This window comes from Procambarus clarkii, chromosome 8, assembly GCF_040958095.1.
Source record: "Procambarus clarkii isolate CNS0578487 chromosome 8, FALCON_Pclarkii_2.0, whole genome shotgun sequence".
Taxonomy (NCBI): domain Eukaryota; kingdom Metazoa; phylum Arthropoda; class Malacostraca; order Decapoda; family Cambaridae; genus Procambarus; species Procambarus clarkii.
In genome coordinates this window covers 8,489,760-8,507,417 of record NC_091157.1, presented here as the reverse complement: position 1 = coordinate 8,507,417, position 17,658 = coordinate 8,489,760, and the positions used below count along the sequence as shown (strand labels likewise).

General features: G+C 38.7%; 1 protein-coding gene across 8 annotated transcripts in view; it reads right to left on the bottom strand.

Moving 5' to 3' along the window:
* Window positions 1-17,658, bottom strand: part of bchs (WD repeat and FYVE domain containing 3 bchs) — a 96,194-nt gene that overhangs the window by 1,907 nt on the left and 76,629 nt on the right. For 6 of the 8 annotated variants that reach the window (XM_045744823.2, XM_045744822.2, XM_045744824.2 and 3 more), the window contains 13 exons: window positions 16,837-17,071; window positions 14,048-14,274; window positions 11,889-12,012; window positions 11,428-11,551; window positions 11,001-11,228; window positions 8,946-9,137; window positions 8,604-8,715; window positions 7,676-7,825; window positions 5,253-5,437; window positions 3,372-3,543; window positions 2,765-2,980; window positions 1,375-1,486; window positions 1,016-1,213 (listed from right to left, as the gene is read on the bottom strand). In XM_045744823.2, coding sequence (XP_045600779.1) covers window positions 1,016-1,213; window positions 1,375-1,486; window positions 2,765-2,980; window positions 3,372-3,543; window positions 5,253-5,437; window positions 7,676-7,825; window positions 8,604-8,715; window positions 8,946-9,137; window positions 11,001-11,228; window positions 11,428-11,551; window positions 11,889-12,012; window positions 14,048-14,274; window positions 16,837-17,071 — 2,275 coding nt within the window. Of the gene's footprint in view, window positions 1-1,015; window positions 1,214-1,374; window positions 1,487-2,764; window positions 2,981-3,371; window positions 3,544-5,252; window positions 5,438-7,675; window positions 7,826-8,603; window positions 8,716-8,945; window positions 9,138-11,000; window positions 11,229-11,427; window positions 11,552-11,888; window positions 12,013-12,948; window positions 13,133-14,047; window positions 14,275-16,836; window positions 17,072-17,658 lie in introns of those variants that run through there. The other 2 variants (XM_045744829.2, XM_069317170.1) reach the window with 2 other exon arrangements.

The following is a 17,658-nucleotide window of genomic DNA, read 5'->3' as shown; positions in this document are numbered from 1 at the left end:
CGTTTCATCCCCTCACCACTTTCACTCCTGGACCATTATCAAGCCATTATCACATGTCTTGATAATGGTTCAGGAGAGACTGAAACAGTGTTGTTTCCTTACTTTCTGATGTGTGGTTTGGTCATCAGTAAGAGATGTGACTACCAGATGTGATGTACCAGATGACTACATGCAAGTGTTGGTGCTTATCCTTGCATGTGGCTACTACATCATAGTGTCAAATGAACACATCAAAATAAAGAAATACTGTAATTTGAAAATTACAAATGGACAATCTAAAAAGGAAGTATGTCATGGAAATATAAGTGGTACAAAAGTTGGTAAATCTTAAGATTGTGGAGTGTGCAACAAAATGATGTGTTCATGTTACATGACAACAGACTGGTTTATTTGAGAAACCATAAAGGTAAGAGGAGGAAAGGAACACCAAGGAGATAGGCAAATGAGGGGCCAGATTCACGAAGCAACTACGCAAGTACTTACGAACGTGTACATCTTTCCTCAAGCGGAAAGGCTTTAACCCAAGCCTTTGACAGCTTGGGTTACATTTATTAAACAGTTTACAAGCAAGAAAACTTCCCAATCAACTGTTGTTATTGTTATAAACAGCCTCCTGGTACTTCGGAGCTGATTAATTGTTTAATAATTGTAAACAAAGTCGCCAAACATTGAGAAAAAGATGTACAGGTTCTTAAGTGCTTGCGTAACTGCTTCATTAATCTGGCACGTGGTTAGTGAGTGAGAAAAAAATGTGAATTGGGTACGAGAAGTGTTAGGGAAGACAACTATGTGGCAGCAGGTTGAGTAGAGGAATTAAATGTTTGCATATGAGAACACACAAGAATCACTGCACATTTAATTTAATGAATCAGTAAGGTGTTGCTAGGCTTGATTTGCTTCAGTGTAGTTGTGCTGGTTTTAATATTTCTGCCCTTCTTACTCTACACTGCTCCCAAATAAAATGCATAAGTCTCAAAAATATTTATGTTATCTTAAAAACAAACAATTACTGTACCTCGAACAGAAGAGGTGACCACAGTTGCGACAGTGGTGACGTCTCTCATAGATGCTAAATTTAACTTGACAATTGGCACAACCATCACTGCCATCATCACGAACCCAGTGGTCAGCAACTGCACGCCCCGGCTGGTCAGGTACACTCCATGAAAATACTCTCCCTCTGGCATCTCCGACTAATACTGTTCGGTGATCTCTGTCAAAAACATTATGTGAATGTATGAGTTGCAAGTAGCAATAGCTTGGTTCACCAGGCTGTCATTAGAAAAACTTAAAAGGCCTGTCACAATTATATCACAAATAGATGACAATGAAGCATACAGTAAAATTGTTAATAACATACTACTCTAAACTTACTTAGAAACAGCTAGAGCAGTTACAGATGCTGGCTCTGTGTTGTCTCTTCGATCATAAGCCGTGTGCATTGTCAACTTACTGCGGAACACTAATTGACATGCCCATTTCATTCCTGGAAAATTCAGAATGCAATGCAATTTATATTCCTCCAAAGTAACAGTAGTAATTTAGGAACATGTATAGCTGCAAGGAGAAAATGCCAAGATCAACTAAGCCTTAAGCATACATTCTTTCTTTCTGGAAGAAAGGAAGAATGTACATTTCATTCCCCACTTCTTCTTTTCTAGGCAAGATTGATATGTTGGCCATTTGTCAGGTCCCCATTGTTGCTCAGGCATGATTCCTTGTCCCTCATTCCACCATTCTTTGTGTACAATGGCAATACTGCACCATTTTCTGAAGGCTTCTTGAACTTTGCACACTTCGCTCACTTTATTAACCCTAGCCCCATGAATACTGTGGGAAGTCAAGTTAGCACACGATCTCAGAAGTTTGTAGCTCTCTCTATATTCTTCCTGGCGATCCTGTTTCAAGATCTGTGCTTCAAAATTCTAAAGGCTGAATAGGGAATTTGCTGTCCACTATATCAAACACCATCTGCAGCCTTGGGGCAGTATCCTTCCTTAAGATGCCTGCCTTCACTGACTCCTGTTAACAATTGGTGTCAATGTCTTCATCTTAGGTTCACATTGTGCCATGTGGTCCTTCCACTTTATACTGCTGGCTGGGTAGGTTGCCAATTTTTGTTGTGGTTTTGTAGAATTTATTCTGTAGGGAGTTGACTCAGGGAGCAGCAAAGGGGGTTTTGTTCAGGAAAATGGCAGCAAGTAGTACGAAACGGTACTTTCCAGTCACTGGGTTGCTCTCGTTACTATCCTTGAGATCCCGACTTCCTTAACATGTTTGAGTGGCCCGAGATTTAAGAACAGCCTGACAGATTTCCACACTGTTTTGTAGCTAGTGTTGTCACTTGGCGGTGGTTGGGTTTGGACAATTCACTGACCAGTAATTAACAGAAGGATCACAAGCTGTTCTTGTAATCTCAATGACTAGCAAGGAGATTTAGTGGTTTGTTACTGAATTTTTGTCTTACAACTAACAACTGCTCTGGAGGCAGATTGACGTAACTCTTCAATTCCAAACAGTGGAGCAAAAGTCAACAAGTCTAGCATATGAACAGTGTTCTAATTCAGGCATTGGGTATGGGAGCAACCAAATGGCTGCTCAGAAAGGAGTCTTTTTTACACTGCTCAGTAAAGTACTCTACTTAAAATTCCTTTTAAATGTTATTTTTAATTTTCAGAAAAAACATTAAAACAATTATTTGTTTATTTTTATTTGTACACTGGGATGGATTTTTTTTTACTGGAAACCTTTTATTTAAACTCACCGGGCATGAGAGGATTCCTAGGTAACTTTTTCTTAGGCTCCACAATGACACCTTGTTGGCTTTGGGCTTCCCTCACCTCAGAGTCTGAGATAAGCACAAAGGTATCACTGTCTACCAAACTGGTCTCACTCTTGCTGGTCTGTAGTCTGTGATCGTGCGCCCGCTGAGCGTCACGTGAACCTCCTCTCTCTATGGTGCTGATGGCTCGGGCAACACCTGACATTACAAGATATAAAATATGTACAGTACTCGCATCTTTTCTAGGTGATCCATTTATCATTACTTTTAATGCATTCCATGTTTTTAAAGTACACAATATTAAATATACCATGAAAAACAAGAATGTGATATGACTGAGAAAATAATAGATACGTATGATAGAATCCGCAACCCGGTTCAGGAACGCGGGTTTGATACCGTGATACGGCTTCAATATTTTCTCGCTAAAGCTTCATTTAGTTTGCCAAAGCTAAAACCTTACTTGCAGAACAAAATAATTTGCTTGGAACAGAAATTTAGTCTTCATGAGTAATTTATAATTCTTTAATAATTAGAAATCCTGTAAGATCTATAAGGTGACATAAGAGTGAAATGAGTATTTCTTTACCCTGAGGGTAGTTTGAGCTCCTCCTGAGGACAATATCGTCGTGAGCTTCGAGGGACTGTGAATGGGAGGCCTCTATACTAGGTGTGCTGGTGGTGGAGATGGACACTGCCACCTGCCGATGCAGAGGACGCTTCTCTTTGCTACCTTTATCTGGGCTTAGATCTTGCTCAACCTGGAAATATTTTTTAGAAATTAAATACTAGAGAAGTGTATCTAACCATCCTCTCACATGGGATAAATTATATAATTAACTGGTCTGCATATTTATGTGAAAGAAAATAACATAAATAAAGAATAATATTCAGTAAAGAACACGCATGAATTAATTTTCAGATTCATGCTTCTATAACATTTGCTGCAACAACAATAACAAAAACTGAATTATTAGCAGAAAATCAAAGAAAGGAATATCAGAATTTAATATGCAATTCTGAATGTCCACAGAAATATTCAATCTTTTTTTAAGTATTTTATTTTTATTTTTCCATATTTTTAACTGAATTGCAAAGAAGCAACTCACAAATTATTCAGTTTCAAATATTGTATGACTTGCACATAGTAGTGATGTAGGACTGAGAGAAGTGTACACTCCAAGGGTTACGTGGGGCCAGTCTACTCCTTCAACTGTATTTACCTAGTTGTGCTTGCGAGGGTTGAGCTCTGGCTCTTTCGGCCCGCCTCTCAACTGTAATTTTTTTTTTTTTTTTTTTTTTTTTTTTTTTTTTTTTTTTTTTTTTTTTACACACACAAGCCCAGCAGCCCATAGTACCTATTTACTGCTAAGTAACAGGGGCATCAGGGTGAAAGAAACTGCCCATTTCTTTCTGCCATTGCCGTGGATCAATCCCTGGTCCCTAGAGTTACGAGTCTCGAGCGCTGTCCACTCGGCCATGAGGCCTCCTGGTTACACTGTGTTGTGTAGCTGGCGCTTCTCATCTGCTGTGATCCAGTACCAGCTAGTTCAGGGGTGTTAATCAGCTTCATTTGAATGTTAGTGAACAGTTGCTGTGGCATCAAGGCCATCAGATACTTATCAAGTGGGTGCCAAATCACGTGGGAATACAATAATAGGGAATGACATTGCTGATGAACCTGCAAAACGTGCAACTAAGAGAAGAAATAGACACCTTTACATACCACAGAGTCCATCACAGATTATGAAAGTAATTAGATATAGAGCAATGCAGAAGATGTACAGTGACCACAACACAGCAGGTATCAAGAAACAGGCAACAGGAAGAAACAGGAAGGAATAAGAGGTAAGGTGCTCCAGTGGATAAGGAAGTATCTAAACAGGAAACAGTGAGTAACTGAGGGGAGAGACTTCAGAGTGGCGAGATGTCACCATCGGAGTCCCACAGGGCTCTGAATTTGTTCTTCTCACCGGGCATGAGAGGATTCCTTGGTAACTTTTTCTTTATAAAGTTATCCCGGGTAAACCGAGGCTAATGGCTCAATAAGCAACCGAGTGATCACTGAGAAAGTAGCATTTATGCCATTCAATGACAAATACTACTGTTCACATTAAGATTTATAGTAATTGCAAAGCTGAATGTGAATAGTAAGTCCTGCATAAACACACTTCATTTGATTCAAATTTTACCTTTTAATTTGTCCATCTATCTCAACTAGATTCTTCATTCTGACAGCAATTTCAATCACAAACATACAACCACATAGTCAGTTTCTGCCTTTCTTACTTTCAATACATCACTCTGACTTCAAAAGCAAGGAAGACACACCAAACTCTCCATTCAGTCACACTAGTCCACTAATTCTCACTCATCATTCGAATGAATGGATAATTTTAAACCTAACTCAATCTATGAACCATATTCAGTTTCAATAGTGTAGAAAAATCATAATGAATGAGAGACTCACCCCAACTTCTGGCATAATTTCTTCTTGACTGGATGTTAGTTTACTTGGATCAGATGATACAACAGTGTAGGATTCCAAGTCCACAATGCTCACTTCTTCTGCAGCTTCCCCTTTCTCATTTTCTTCTATATCACTCTCTCCTTCTTCAGACAAACTGCTCTCACTAACACTTTTTGTCAATAGTGCTGGAAAGACAGAAATATGCATCACTTTCAAAATCATGCTAAAATTACTTTGAATTAATAAAAAGACATTAGGTAAAAGGAAATGTGTCCAACCACCTCTGTCCTGTTCAGGGATCAAATCCAGGACTCTTGGTTGTGACCCAAGGACAAAGACCAACAGGACCTACGATGGACCGGATAAAACCCGGATCCTCGGTTGTGACCCCGAGGACAAAGACCAACAGGACTTCTCATGGGTCATATAGTTCAGCTGCTCACTTTGTAAAATCCCACCCTCTCCTTGGACATCAGATTATGCAGCTAGGCACAGGTGACACGTACAGCACGGCACTGCAAGTTATTTTCATACATCCTCACAGGGTCCTAATGGAGAAATTGGTCAATCCAGCCTGGAAATAACCATGAGGTCCTGTAGCACAGTGGTCTACATATTTGGGTCACACCCAAGAACCCTGGGTTCAATCCCTGGGCAGGATAAAGATGGTTGGGCAGATAATTGAGCATGTTTCCTTTCACCTAATGCCTCTATTCACCTTGCAGTAAACCAGTACCTATAAGTTAATTTTAAGCAACTGTGGTAGGTTGCATTCTGCAGAAGGTCAATAGTTGGCTAACAGAGACTTCGAAAGGATTTAAGTACTAGCTACCTGTTCCCAACTATGGAAAACTATAAGATCGATCCATAAGAAATGAAAGCCATGCCAAGACATGCCTGGCCAAGCAAGACAGGGAAGTACAGATACCTCAGACACCAACACACACACAAAAACTACCTAGACTTGGTATGAGAAACCTCATTTAATTGTATTTGAAAACTTAAGTACGACCACTCACATCTGCCTGCTAGTCAGGAGAAAAAATTGTCTGAAGCTGCAACCAATTAGCAGTAAAAGATCCAAATTCCAAAAAGATGGGTCCAAGCCCAATACATGGTCTAAGCCCTACAGAAAAAATTATTTAAGGTCTTGCTGAAAATGAGTAGCAGGAAGGCTCCTCCATCCTTAGGCTATCCAAAGTTAACACTTTGGTGGTCTGATCTCTCTACGCATCCCAACCTGGCTAATCAAACAATTCCGGCATGAACCTGCATAATTCCCTCGTGAAACTCACTGAGCAGCTTTGCTAATGTCAAGATATACCACTCTATATACCAAGCATCCAAATGCAAAACATGATCTGCAACACCTACAAGACAACAACCAGGAGCACCACCTCTGACTATAGGCCAGGAAAAAGCCCGAGTGATAGGTCAAGTCCTCAACTATTCCTAATCTGACTCCCTCACAACTCTCAACAAGGCAAAGTGAGGATACCCATAGAAATATAATAAAATATAAAAAGACATCCAGTTTACAAAGATGTGACTTAATGGGTAAGCAAACTCATCACACTCACACCACAAAGGTGAGGAAATAGGTAATTGTGGTCAGTGCACAGGCTCTAATACCTATGACCATGGCCTATGAACTAGAGTACCATGAATAAGTGCTGTCACAGAGTTGAGCTGCTACTGGTCACTGAGACAAACATCCTAAAGAAAAGGCTTGAGACATTTAGGGGACAAAAAGGCTAATCACACATATAAGAGAGCCTAATATGGATATACATAGCCCAAAGCACACAAGATACAATGTTTTAAGATAAAAACACAATTCAAACACAGAAGAACACTGGCCCCACCCTGCAGATGAGACACAACTCTTAACAGTCAGGAAGGATGCATGCAAGCTCAGGACAGTGAAGCCAAGGATGGGCATGGTGATGCCACTTGTGGTCAGCAGGATTCACCAGGCAAATTACTAATTACAACATCAACAAAATAAAACCTTGGAAAAGTTTTATTTTTGTGAATTGGCCTCTGGCAGCCTTTTCCATGTAAGATTGATTAAGTCCTCCAGTGACTCCCTCAGCACAATATGACTGGAGAGGGGGGGGGGAGTACTTGAAAATTCATGTTACGTACATTAATTTCTTTTGTAGTTTTGACCTGTCCCTTTAAAGAACAGTTCACAATAGTACCAGATTCATCTCTGATCCCTATCTCATAAAGAAGGGCATAAGTCAGTGTACAATAGTACTTGCTGATGGTAGGTGGAGATTGTCAAAGCAGTCTGGCATGTCCAACATGGGCCACAGGGTTCCCATGCCATTATGTAAAAGGGAGCTACTGTCGGGAGTACCCAGAAATTTACAAGTTTATTGTACTTAAAAATATTTGCTCACATCTATACAACTCACCTGGAGGGAAGTCTTCTACAATAGACAAGCGACGAACTACATCATGAGCACGTGCAGAGCAGCCAGGCTGCAGAGGATGGGTTGGCGATCTTCCATTAGGAGATTTAGGGGATTTGGAACCCTTGCTGCTGCCAATTCTATAATTGATTCCTGAGAAAATATTTCAAAACTAGAGGCAACTCCAAGAAAGGATATTTTCATGCCTGATACAACAGTAATCAATTTACTGATAATTTTCCCCTTACTGAGATTGAGTTTGTACTAGTAACGGCTTGACAAAATAAATGATGCCATTTAAACTGCAAATTGGCCATTCAACAATATATTAATAAAGTATACTTTGAACAATAGCATAGAATTAGCCTGTTATAGCTCAAAAACTGTATAACATGAACATTTTCATTGCACACATTATAGGTCTAACAATAACAAAAAAAAATCATGCACTGAAAAGAATAATTTTTTTTTGTTTTTGTATTTTGGGTGATTTCCCCATCTAGGATTAAGGCCAACCCATGACAAGATTGAAGGGCAGACTCCATACACAGTTTCTAATACAGATATGAGAAAGCCCAAATAGATTCAGGAACCTGTACACCAGTTGACTGATGGTTAAACAACTAAAAGGACTAAACAATTTGCATGACTAAACCTTCTGGAGGTTTTTCCAAGCTGAACTGAATGTTCTTCAGTGTCTCCCTAGTACAGTAATGACCCTGTAGGCATTTAAAAGGTTCCTTGTAGTGCAAGTGCCACAATGTTGACCTGATGTGACAGCTCATGATACTGATCTACGGCTTCGGTGGATCTTATTTTCACGAGCAGCGAAGTGCAATAACTTAGAAAATATTTTATACTAAATAATGTGTCATCATTTGGTGACAAAATGTATTGCTCTTTTCTGACACTGAGTAACTAGGGACATTACCTCGAGCATTATCGTTCTTCCCGTCACCGTTTGCGTCACTGTCTGAAGAGGGCTTGTTGTTGTTGACTGCCGATTCATCTGCTGGTACTTGTACGTACTCTACACTCCACATCTAAAATGAAATTTAGTTGTTAAGGGTAAAAATTTTAAAACAAAATTACTTGTGTTTAATTAGGATGAATCTCTGCTGCCCCAAGATAGAACTACACTACTGAATAAAATACTTCATTCATGTTCTTAACATATCATACTAATATTTCCTTCTTTATTACACCATTTCTCATGTGACTATTTTAATTTTCTCACAATCGACTGAAAATATTTAATTGAAGAGTGACTTACTCTAACAACCCCATCTGAGGAACCTGTCATAATAACATTGCTGGCATCCCACTCGTACATAGTAGAAAAGGCCACACATAGGATTTGTTGCAGTGGGGAGTGGGCACCTAATGCCGTGTTGACGGAGGCCACCGGAGTTCCGTTGATACTCCACACATGCAGCCACGTTCCAGCACATGTGGCTATGTCACCCTGAAATAATTGTGAATTAAATTCATTCTGACTAATACTTATGATCAATCATGTCCTGCAACAGCAATTTATCACTACATGTATATATGAATTAGCTTTAATTTTCTTGGATTCATACATTCCCTTGAAATATGACCTCAAACTCTCACAGATGTTTCAAATACAATCAGATATACAGTGTAGACTTTTGAAGGAACAAACATCCTCTGCAAAAGAATTCCACCTGCTAGTTTGGCTATTAAACAAGTACTGTAAATCAGTCATCACCTGTTATAAATAGTATTCATTAGCTCTTTAAGCCTACTACAATGATGCAATGCCATCACTGAACTACTGCATTATTAATTTAAAGCCATCTACTCTTTCGCCATTACTGGTATATTTTGAGTTCGTATTGTAAATTTTAACCTTGGAATATATCCTATCACGTTGAAGCTCAGCATATTTCTGTGGAAGGACTGAAGGCAGGTCCCATGTGTTCTCCAGCCTGCATTAGGGGTCCTGAAGCACACTGGTCTATATCCTTGGCTCAGAAACAAGGGACCAGCCCCAGCAAAAGAGAAACTGTTAGATATGTTTCTATTCACCTGATGCCTTTGTTCACCTTGCACTAAAATAGATACCCTTAACAGTTTGGCAAATGTTATGAGTTGCATCCTGAGCAACGTCAGTAGTTGGCACAAAGGGACCTTAACAAAGGGAATCGTTAACCTTGCTGAACAACCACTACAGTATCCGTGACTACATATGGCAGTTCTGGGGGCAGTTAGGTGGCTACTTCACATGTAGCAAATGTGTGGACTATATAGCAGTGATGTGGCAATTGCACATTTATCAGTTCTGTGGGCTATGTAGTAGTTCTGTGGGCTATTTAGTAGTACTGGTGGGCTACATAACAGTTTTGTGACTATTGCACATGAAGCAGTTTTGTGACTATTGCACATGAAACAGTTCTGTGGGCACAAGTAGCAGTCCTGGGAGCTATGGCACAAAAAGCAGTTTTGTGGCTACAAGCAGCTGTTCTATGGTCACATAAAGCCCTCTTGAATATATCTGTGTTCTATCTGTGTCTTTCCTTTACCCGTTGTTGACCAAGACCTTCACAGATCTTAGTCCAGATCTGTGAAGATCTTGACTAAGAGAGACAAAGTGGTTGCTCTTTTTCATACTAATGACACTTTTCTCTGGCAACTTTCCCACGGCACCATTTTGGGGGTCCACTAAGACTTTGTCAGCTTCATACTGGCCAATAAAGTATTATTTTTCATTTCTAGTCTTGGTGTTTTCTTACATAAAGGATTTGCTTTTTTGTTTGATTTATTCTACTGTGTCAAGCTTTTCAAGTGTATATTCTCGTTGGATAAATATTGAGGTCATGCAATACTGCATTCCTGAACTCCTCAGGCACATACATTACTGACTGGACGTCAATATTAATTCATAGATTCATCACGTTCTTATGACCTCATTGTGTTTATTCTCATTCTTTTCACATGTTTATGCTCCCAACCCGAGGAAGTTGTGGCTGCTTCATCATGTGTGATAACCAAACCAACTCGTGAAATACTTCAGAAAATGCTTCAGGTGCTCTTTCAATACATAATAGTAGTTAAAATGTCTGGAGAAGAGTCTACTGTATATGAGAATTTCAGGAAAGGAAGTTTCCCTGTAGAGCAAGCACCAGAAATTTAAAAATGCAGTATTGATAAATAAATATGGAAGACAAATGTAGATTTTCTGTGAGAGATTCAGTAAATCAGAGACCTCAGGACTTCCAAAATATGGAGACCCATGATCACATACAGTACATTATAGAAATACAATACTTATAGATATAGATATGAATACATGACATCTTCTCACAGTTTGTTCATTGATTGCTAATGCAGCCACAGGTGCTTGATGAGGGACAAGTTGACGGACATATGCAAGCCTTGCTAAGTCCCATATTATTGCTGAGCGATCCCTAGAACCAGACACTAAAAGTCCATATGCGCTGCTGGCCGCTAAACATGTAATAGCATCACTATGGCCGTATAGTGACTTTTTCTGCACAAGTTGACGTTTGATGATTTCATACACATTAACAACCTGAAAATAAAATACCCTGTGATAAAATTTTACTACGAACTGTGTACATAATTGTGTGAGGTAACTTTTTTAATAATAAAACAAATGTTTACAATAATTTAACAATTTCAACACAAATCTGTGAAATTTCTCTACTAAATTGATCATTCAGTTCAGGAGCACTTCTCATAGGCATAAAAGTAGTAGAAGCAAGTATTACCGTTGATGTTCCTGCAGTGATAATAGTTTTATTATTGGGACAGACAGCAGCAAGGATTTCCCCATTCTGAGGAGTTTCACTCACTAATACAGCCCGCTCACTCTCATACCCACCAATACGGAGACTGAAAAATAAACAAATGAACTTACATTATGGTCTTGTCATTCATTACAGCACACAGTTTCATTATGAGAAATGGTGTATTATCTTACATTCAATGAAATTATATTGTCCTCTAAGAGGAAGAGCATCATGTTGTGTAGTAGCCTCTTGATTTAATACTAAGTTGGTATCATATTTTCTAATATCAGTAAATTTTAAGAATTCTGCATACAGCAATCCCAGTAGGCTACTGTATGTTGAAAATCAACTAAACAAATCTATAGCGTCCTTGGTGATGTAATTAAAAATATGGATAAAAATTAAGTTTACAGTAGAATTCATATTATTACACAACCTACCTCTGGTCAGCGAAACCCCAAGCCAGATACCGTTGGTATGTATGAGGAACCAAAGTCTTGTTCTGTTCCACTGCCAGGATCACCTTATCCTGAGCAATTATCTGGCCTACTGCACCTTTCACTTCTGCAGAAACAAAGCTTAATGCTTACAACTGAAAAAATGCTTTTTGCATGAAATCTTCATGGCATCAACTTCATACCCTACACACACAAGGCTACAACAAAAGCAGATAACTATTTGTTACTTTTGCTATGCTAAATAATGTAAAGAACACATCCTGTACCACTTCCAAAGATCATAATTTATAATAATGCAGCTTAAAAACTTACATATCCATACACATACTGGGTGATGACTTGGCTTTCATTAACCATGAGATTTCCTTGCTCCATCAGTCACAGTATATCACACGCTATACTTTTTAATTTTTCACATGACCACAGAATGCATTTTAACAATACTAGAAAGAAATATTTTGAGAGAGGCATGTATTTTTTTTTCTTGTGCACAGGGAAGGTGTCAGCTATAAGCAGGTGCACAGACTGAAGGTTAATAATCCTGGACTTATCTTTAGTGCTTCACGTTTATCCCCTTTCTTGAATATTTAAACTACATGTGGTTTTTTTCCATATTTCCAGTAGCTCTCCAGTCTCTAATGTAATGTTGAACACTATAGTTAATGGGTAACACAAGGTCACTGAAGCTTCCTTCAGTGACCATAGTGAAAATGTGAGTACTGCAATAGTATTTGTTTATGTGCACCCAAACTTGAACACACAAATTAGAACTGATCTCCTTCTGTTTCATCAAGTATTACATTTTAGAAAAACAAAACAAAAATTACAGGATTTTTATATGAATTTATGCCTATTTTAATAAGTTTATAACATCAAAACCTTGTTGATACAATAACATACATAAAAAAACACCTTATTTACCTCTAGAGTGAAGCTGTGCTAGCCATTGTGACAAGGGAGTGGGTAAGTCAGGTGAGCATGCATTAAAGGAGCTTGCACACACCATGTACAGTCTTCACATATGGTACAGCATGAGCAACAGTGCTGGTACCAGTGCCACACTCCTTCACCAGCCCACTCTAAAGCTTCATCACTCACTCACTCCTATGAGCAGTCACATCTTTGTCTTTCTTAACTACTTCAGCCTAATGTTCTTGCTAGACATCATTCATGCTCAACTGAATGAATAAAAATTGGCTGAATTACAGTGCACAGGATCACTTAACCTTAACGCAATGAGGAAAAAATCATCGTAAGTATGAAGGTAATGCGTGACCAAGTTCAGAAGGTATTCATGGAAAAGAAAAATTACAAGATACAACATATAAATACCCCACAAAAGTTCAAACAATTATTAATTGACATTTTTATTATACAGAAATTTAATTAAATTTACACACATACCATACAGGTATAATAAGTATCTGGGAGTATTCGGTTATATTTAGTCGATTCCAATTTTGATGAGTTTTGGTCCCCAATATTTTACTTTACCTGTAGGTTTGACTAGGAAAAAAAAGAAAAGAAAATACAATAATAAAAGCCAATCAAAACTCTAAGAGTATACACCACCCAGAATGCCCCTCCATCACTCAACACCAAGTGAATGCCACTACTGACCCCATCTTACAACTACAAGCACCATTAGTCTCGAACTTCATCATGCTATCACAGCCAAGTCACAGCACATAAAATTAGATTATATATATATATATTAGTGATTGTTGCATGATTTTGTACTGTAAGCAATAAAAAACTGATTTTTATATTCAATATACAGTATATATGAGAGAGCATAAACATACATACCAGGATACAGTACACACAAATAAATAAATAAATAAATATTATATATATATATATATATATATATATATATATAATATATATATATATATATATATATATATATTATATATATATATATATATATATATATATATATATATATTTATATTTATTATTGTTTTGCATACCTGGGTATAGCTATAAAAAAACTTATGCAGTGTGAGGGATAAAGACACAAAAAGAAATTCAGCAGAGCAAAGCTAATAAGTGGAGAAGTCACACCACGAAAAAGCATATACCGTATGGAGAAAAACTAGATTTAAGGAGCAACATTACAGACTTCTATAACTTACCCTTAACAGCGTGCATGGAAGGTCTCAAGTTATCGAGATTATGGAAAAAGACTTTTTCTAGAGGTGTTACTGTAGGGGCTTGAGAAAGAGGTCCTGAATCAATGATGGATGTACGTTGGCCAGATAGTTTCTTGCATGGATGAGGTTTTCGAAACAACTGTTTAGGTATCTGACCAAAGTTGTTGATAAATCCAATAGTTGCATTCTTCTTCAGAGGGTCCTCAATACTGATAACAAAGAAACAATAATCAAGCACTGAAAGTATTGAAATGCCCTTTTCTGGTGGGCCAGTCAGTAACTCCCTGAGCTGAAGTAAAACTAACGGAATCGCACCCGAGTCTACTGGGAGCCAGGCCAAGAATCTGGCTCTCTATAAGACAAGGGAATTTTGAGGATCAAAGATAAACCCAAAATTTTGAAAAAAAATATCAAAACGCAGAACATAAATGGCTTCCAGAACTGAAAAACAAAGAGTTACAAGGAGAGGCTAGAGGCATTAAACATGCTAAAACTTGAAGATAGAATAAAAGGAGGTGATATGATCACCATTTACAAAATACTAACTTGAATTGACCAAATTGACAAAAAGGAATTCCTAAAACCAGCAACTTCAAGAACAAGGGAACACAGATTCAAGCTACAAAAACAAAGGTGCCAAAAAATTATTAGAAACTTTTCTTTTGCAAACAGAGTAGTAGACGGTTGGAACAAGTTAAGTGAGAAGGTGGTGGAGGCTAAAACCGTCAGTAGTTTCAAATCATTATATGACAAAGAGTACTGGGAAGACAGGACACCACGAGCGTAGTTCTCATCTTGTAACTACACTTAGACAATTACAAGTAACTGCTTGAAAATAAATTAGAATGTCTGAGGAAAACAAGGTAAACAATCATTGCCAGGAGATAAACAGCCTAGCCATAATACACCCAACTACAACAAGATTGCAGCCAAAGTGAGCTAGGAGCCCTGCCACCCAGCTACCTCATTCACGAGCTACCCAAACACAATCCTGCTCCAACTCCATCTGAATTCTGAGAGGGGCTCCTCAGCAGCTCCCAGAGCCAACTCACAACAATGCCTCATTACATGATGCTTTTCTGAAAGGGAAACAATGAAAATTTGAGAAGATGGACTTGGCTCACATGTGACAGATGACAGACTGCATTTACAAGTAAAAAGAGAGTAGGAAAAGATCCAGGACAAAAAAAACATAACCTTTGCGCTACAAGCTCTAGTGCCACACATACATGTAGGGAGGCCAAGGAACATCCACCAAGAAGCGAGAGGTAAACACCAGATTGAACTGCCAGAAGACCCAAGATTGGATATTCTCCCTAGACATATTGGCAAAGAAAGCCAACAAAACAGCAGACCTTCCAGTCCTCATGAAAGAGGAGTCAACAGGCCAGAAACAAGGGCTTAACCGGCAATAAGAGAGCTAAGGCTGCGGCTCAGCCCATAAGCATCTCTAACCTGGCAGCACAGAAAGGAGGAGCAAGATCAGAAGAGGGATGGAAAGACCATCAGCTTCATTCCAGGTGAAAGGTGTCTACCACTTAAGCTTCTTGATCAGGACATGGAACCACATTGATTGCAGGGCCCCCAATTTCACATACAAGCTACCATGTCCACCTGCATATAGCAGAACATCTCTGGAATTTATTCTTCTGGGATCCACTTCAACAAGGTCATGGCTGTTCTCATAGGCAGTCCAGATCTACAGGGTTGCGACTGTTCTCTTGGTTGTGCTTTTCGCTTGTCTGCTAACCAGCTTTTAGCAAGTAACTCCATTTCGGACTGTGAAGTGCTCGGTGAAAGCCTTTCGTCTATGCCGGTCTCGACATGATTTGGCGAGACTACTGCTGACATTTCCCAGGATGCAATCCACAACATTTACTTAACTTCCAAGTTCTGTACCTATTTACTGCTAGAACAAAAGTGTCAGGTGAAAGGAAACACTGCCCAAATGCTTTTATCCTGCATCAGAAATTGTACCCAGACTGCACTGATTACTGTGTCACATTCATAAAAGAGGAAGAAAACAATAACAAAGCAATGACCTTCAGTTGAATTAGTATTCCAAGGATAGCCAGCACCACTTCGCTTCAGTGTGAAGCCGAGGTCAAGTTTCATTAGAAGAACCAATGCCCCTACATTGTGACCAGACGAGTTACGGGGGCAGGCTGGCTGGAACCAAAGATGACCTGGCCCATCAACTGCTGATAGCCAAGTGCATCACAATTAGAAATTTACCACATGTAAATGATCATTTGCCGTGTTACATTTGGGTATCTAATCGTGTTCAAGCAGATACAAGTTTTATGCATCTTTCTGGTGGAATTTTTCATAGTTTTCTGATGATCTCTGATCACTCACTTCACAGAGTAAGCTAGATTCTGGTCCTGGCTTCTGGTAGGCTCAGGTGGATCACAGTGGCCTCTCCCTAAGGCTTGACTGGACTAGTGCTTACCTAGAGAGCTCTACTGTAGGGGCCTTCCCAGAAAACTCATAAGAAACATTGCATGAGAAACTGTAAAAATCCATAAATAAAGCATTCAGCAACTGCTAGAGAAATTAATAGGCAAAGTAAACTAAATGTATCTCAAGGTGAGCGGTTAGTTAACCCTGATGCAAACATTGGCCAATATGTTGTACATACTATAGGCTTCAAAATTGTTATCATAAATGCTATATGTTTCCTTTATTCTCTTTTTCTCATCACGTAAATAGTTCCATCTGTGTCCAAACAATCAGAGCAGTCTCCCTATTAATTACGTATTCAAACTTACTTGTAAATATCCACATTTCCCTCATAAAAAAGATGATGGAAGACATTAACAGCCTCTACTGCTGGTTGTCCAAGCTGCTTATATCCAAATATCAAATCAATCCACTCGTGAAGATGGGCAGAAACATAGTCACACTCGAGGGCTGCACGGTGAAGGCGGATAAACTCACGAGAATCACCCTTAGCCCAGGGAGGTAAGACAACATCGTCTAACTGTTTCCCACTTTGTTTGCATCCTGAAAATAGATGAAATATTTATCAGGATGCAGATTAAAACATTTATTTATATATATTAATATAAAAAATCCATCTTGTACAGAACTATTAACAACTGCAGCATCATATACAGATGCTGTACATGCATTTTGTAGAGAATACAGCTAATGAGAATATTAAAAAATACTCTCAGGAAAAATTATGGCATGTAAAGACAAAATTTAAAGCGCGTCGAAAGCAAGACTGAAAGTTCGATGGGTGGACTTCATGAAAAAAGTGTGTATGTAAATATTATTGGATTTGCTGGAAAGAATACCAGAGGACATATTCATGGAGGAGATGCACTCATCAGTGCAGAAGATAAATTGCAGAGAAGCAATATGTAAATTATTTTAATGACTTATTAAAACATGGCTTTCAGAGAAATGAAAAGCAGTTTTATGAACAAATCATTCTGCTGCTTCCTAGAAAAATCTCTGAAGTGTGTGTAACAGTCGATAACAGTCAGGCAGGATGACAATCCGACATTAAAGCCCGAGGGCAATTCTCAAGTGCTCCTGCTGATAATTTTTGAGCGCTCTTCTACTCCAGCAGCCAGCCATCCTTG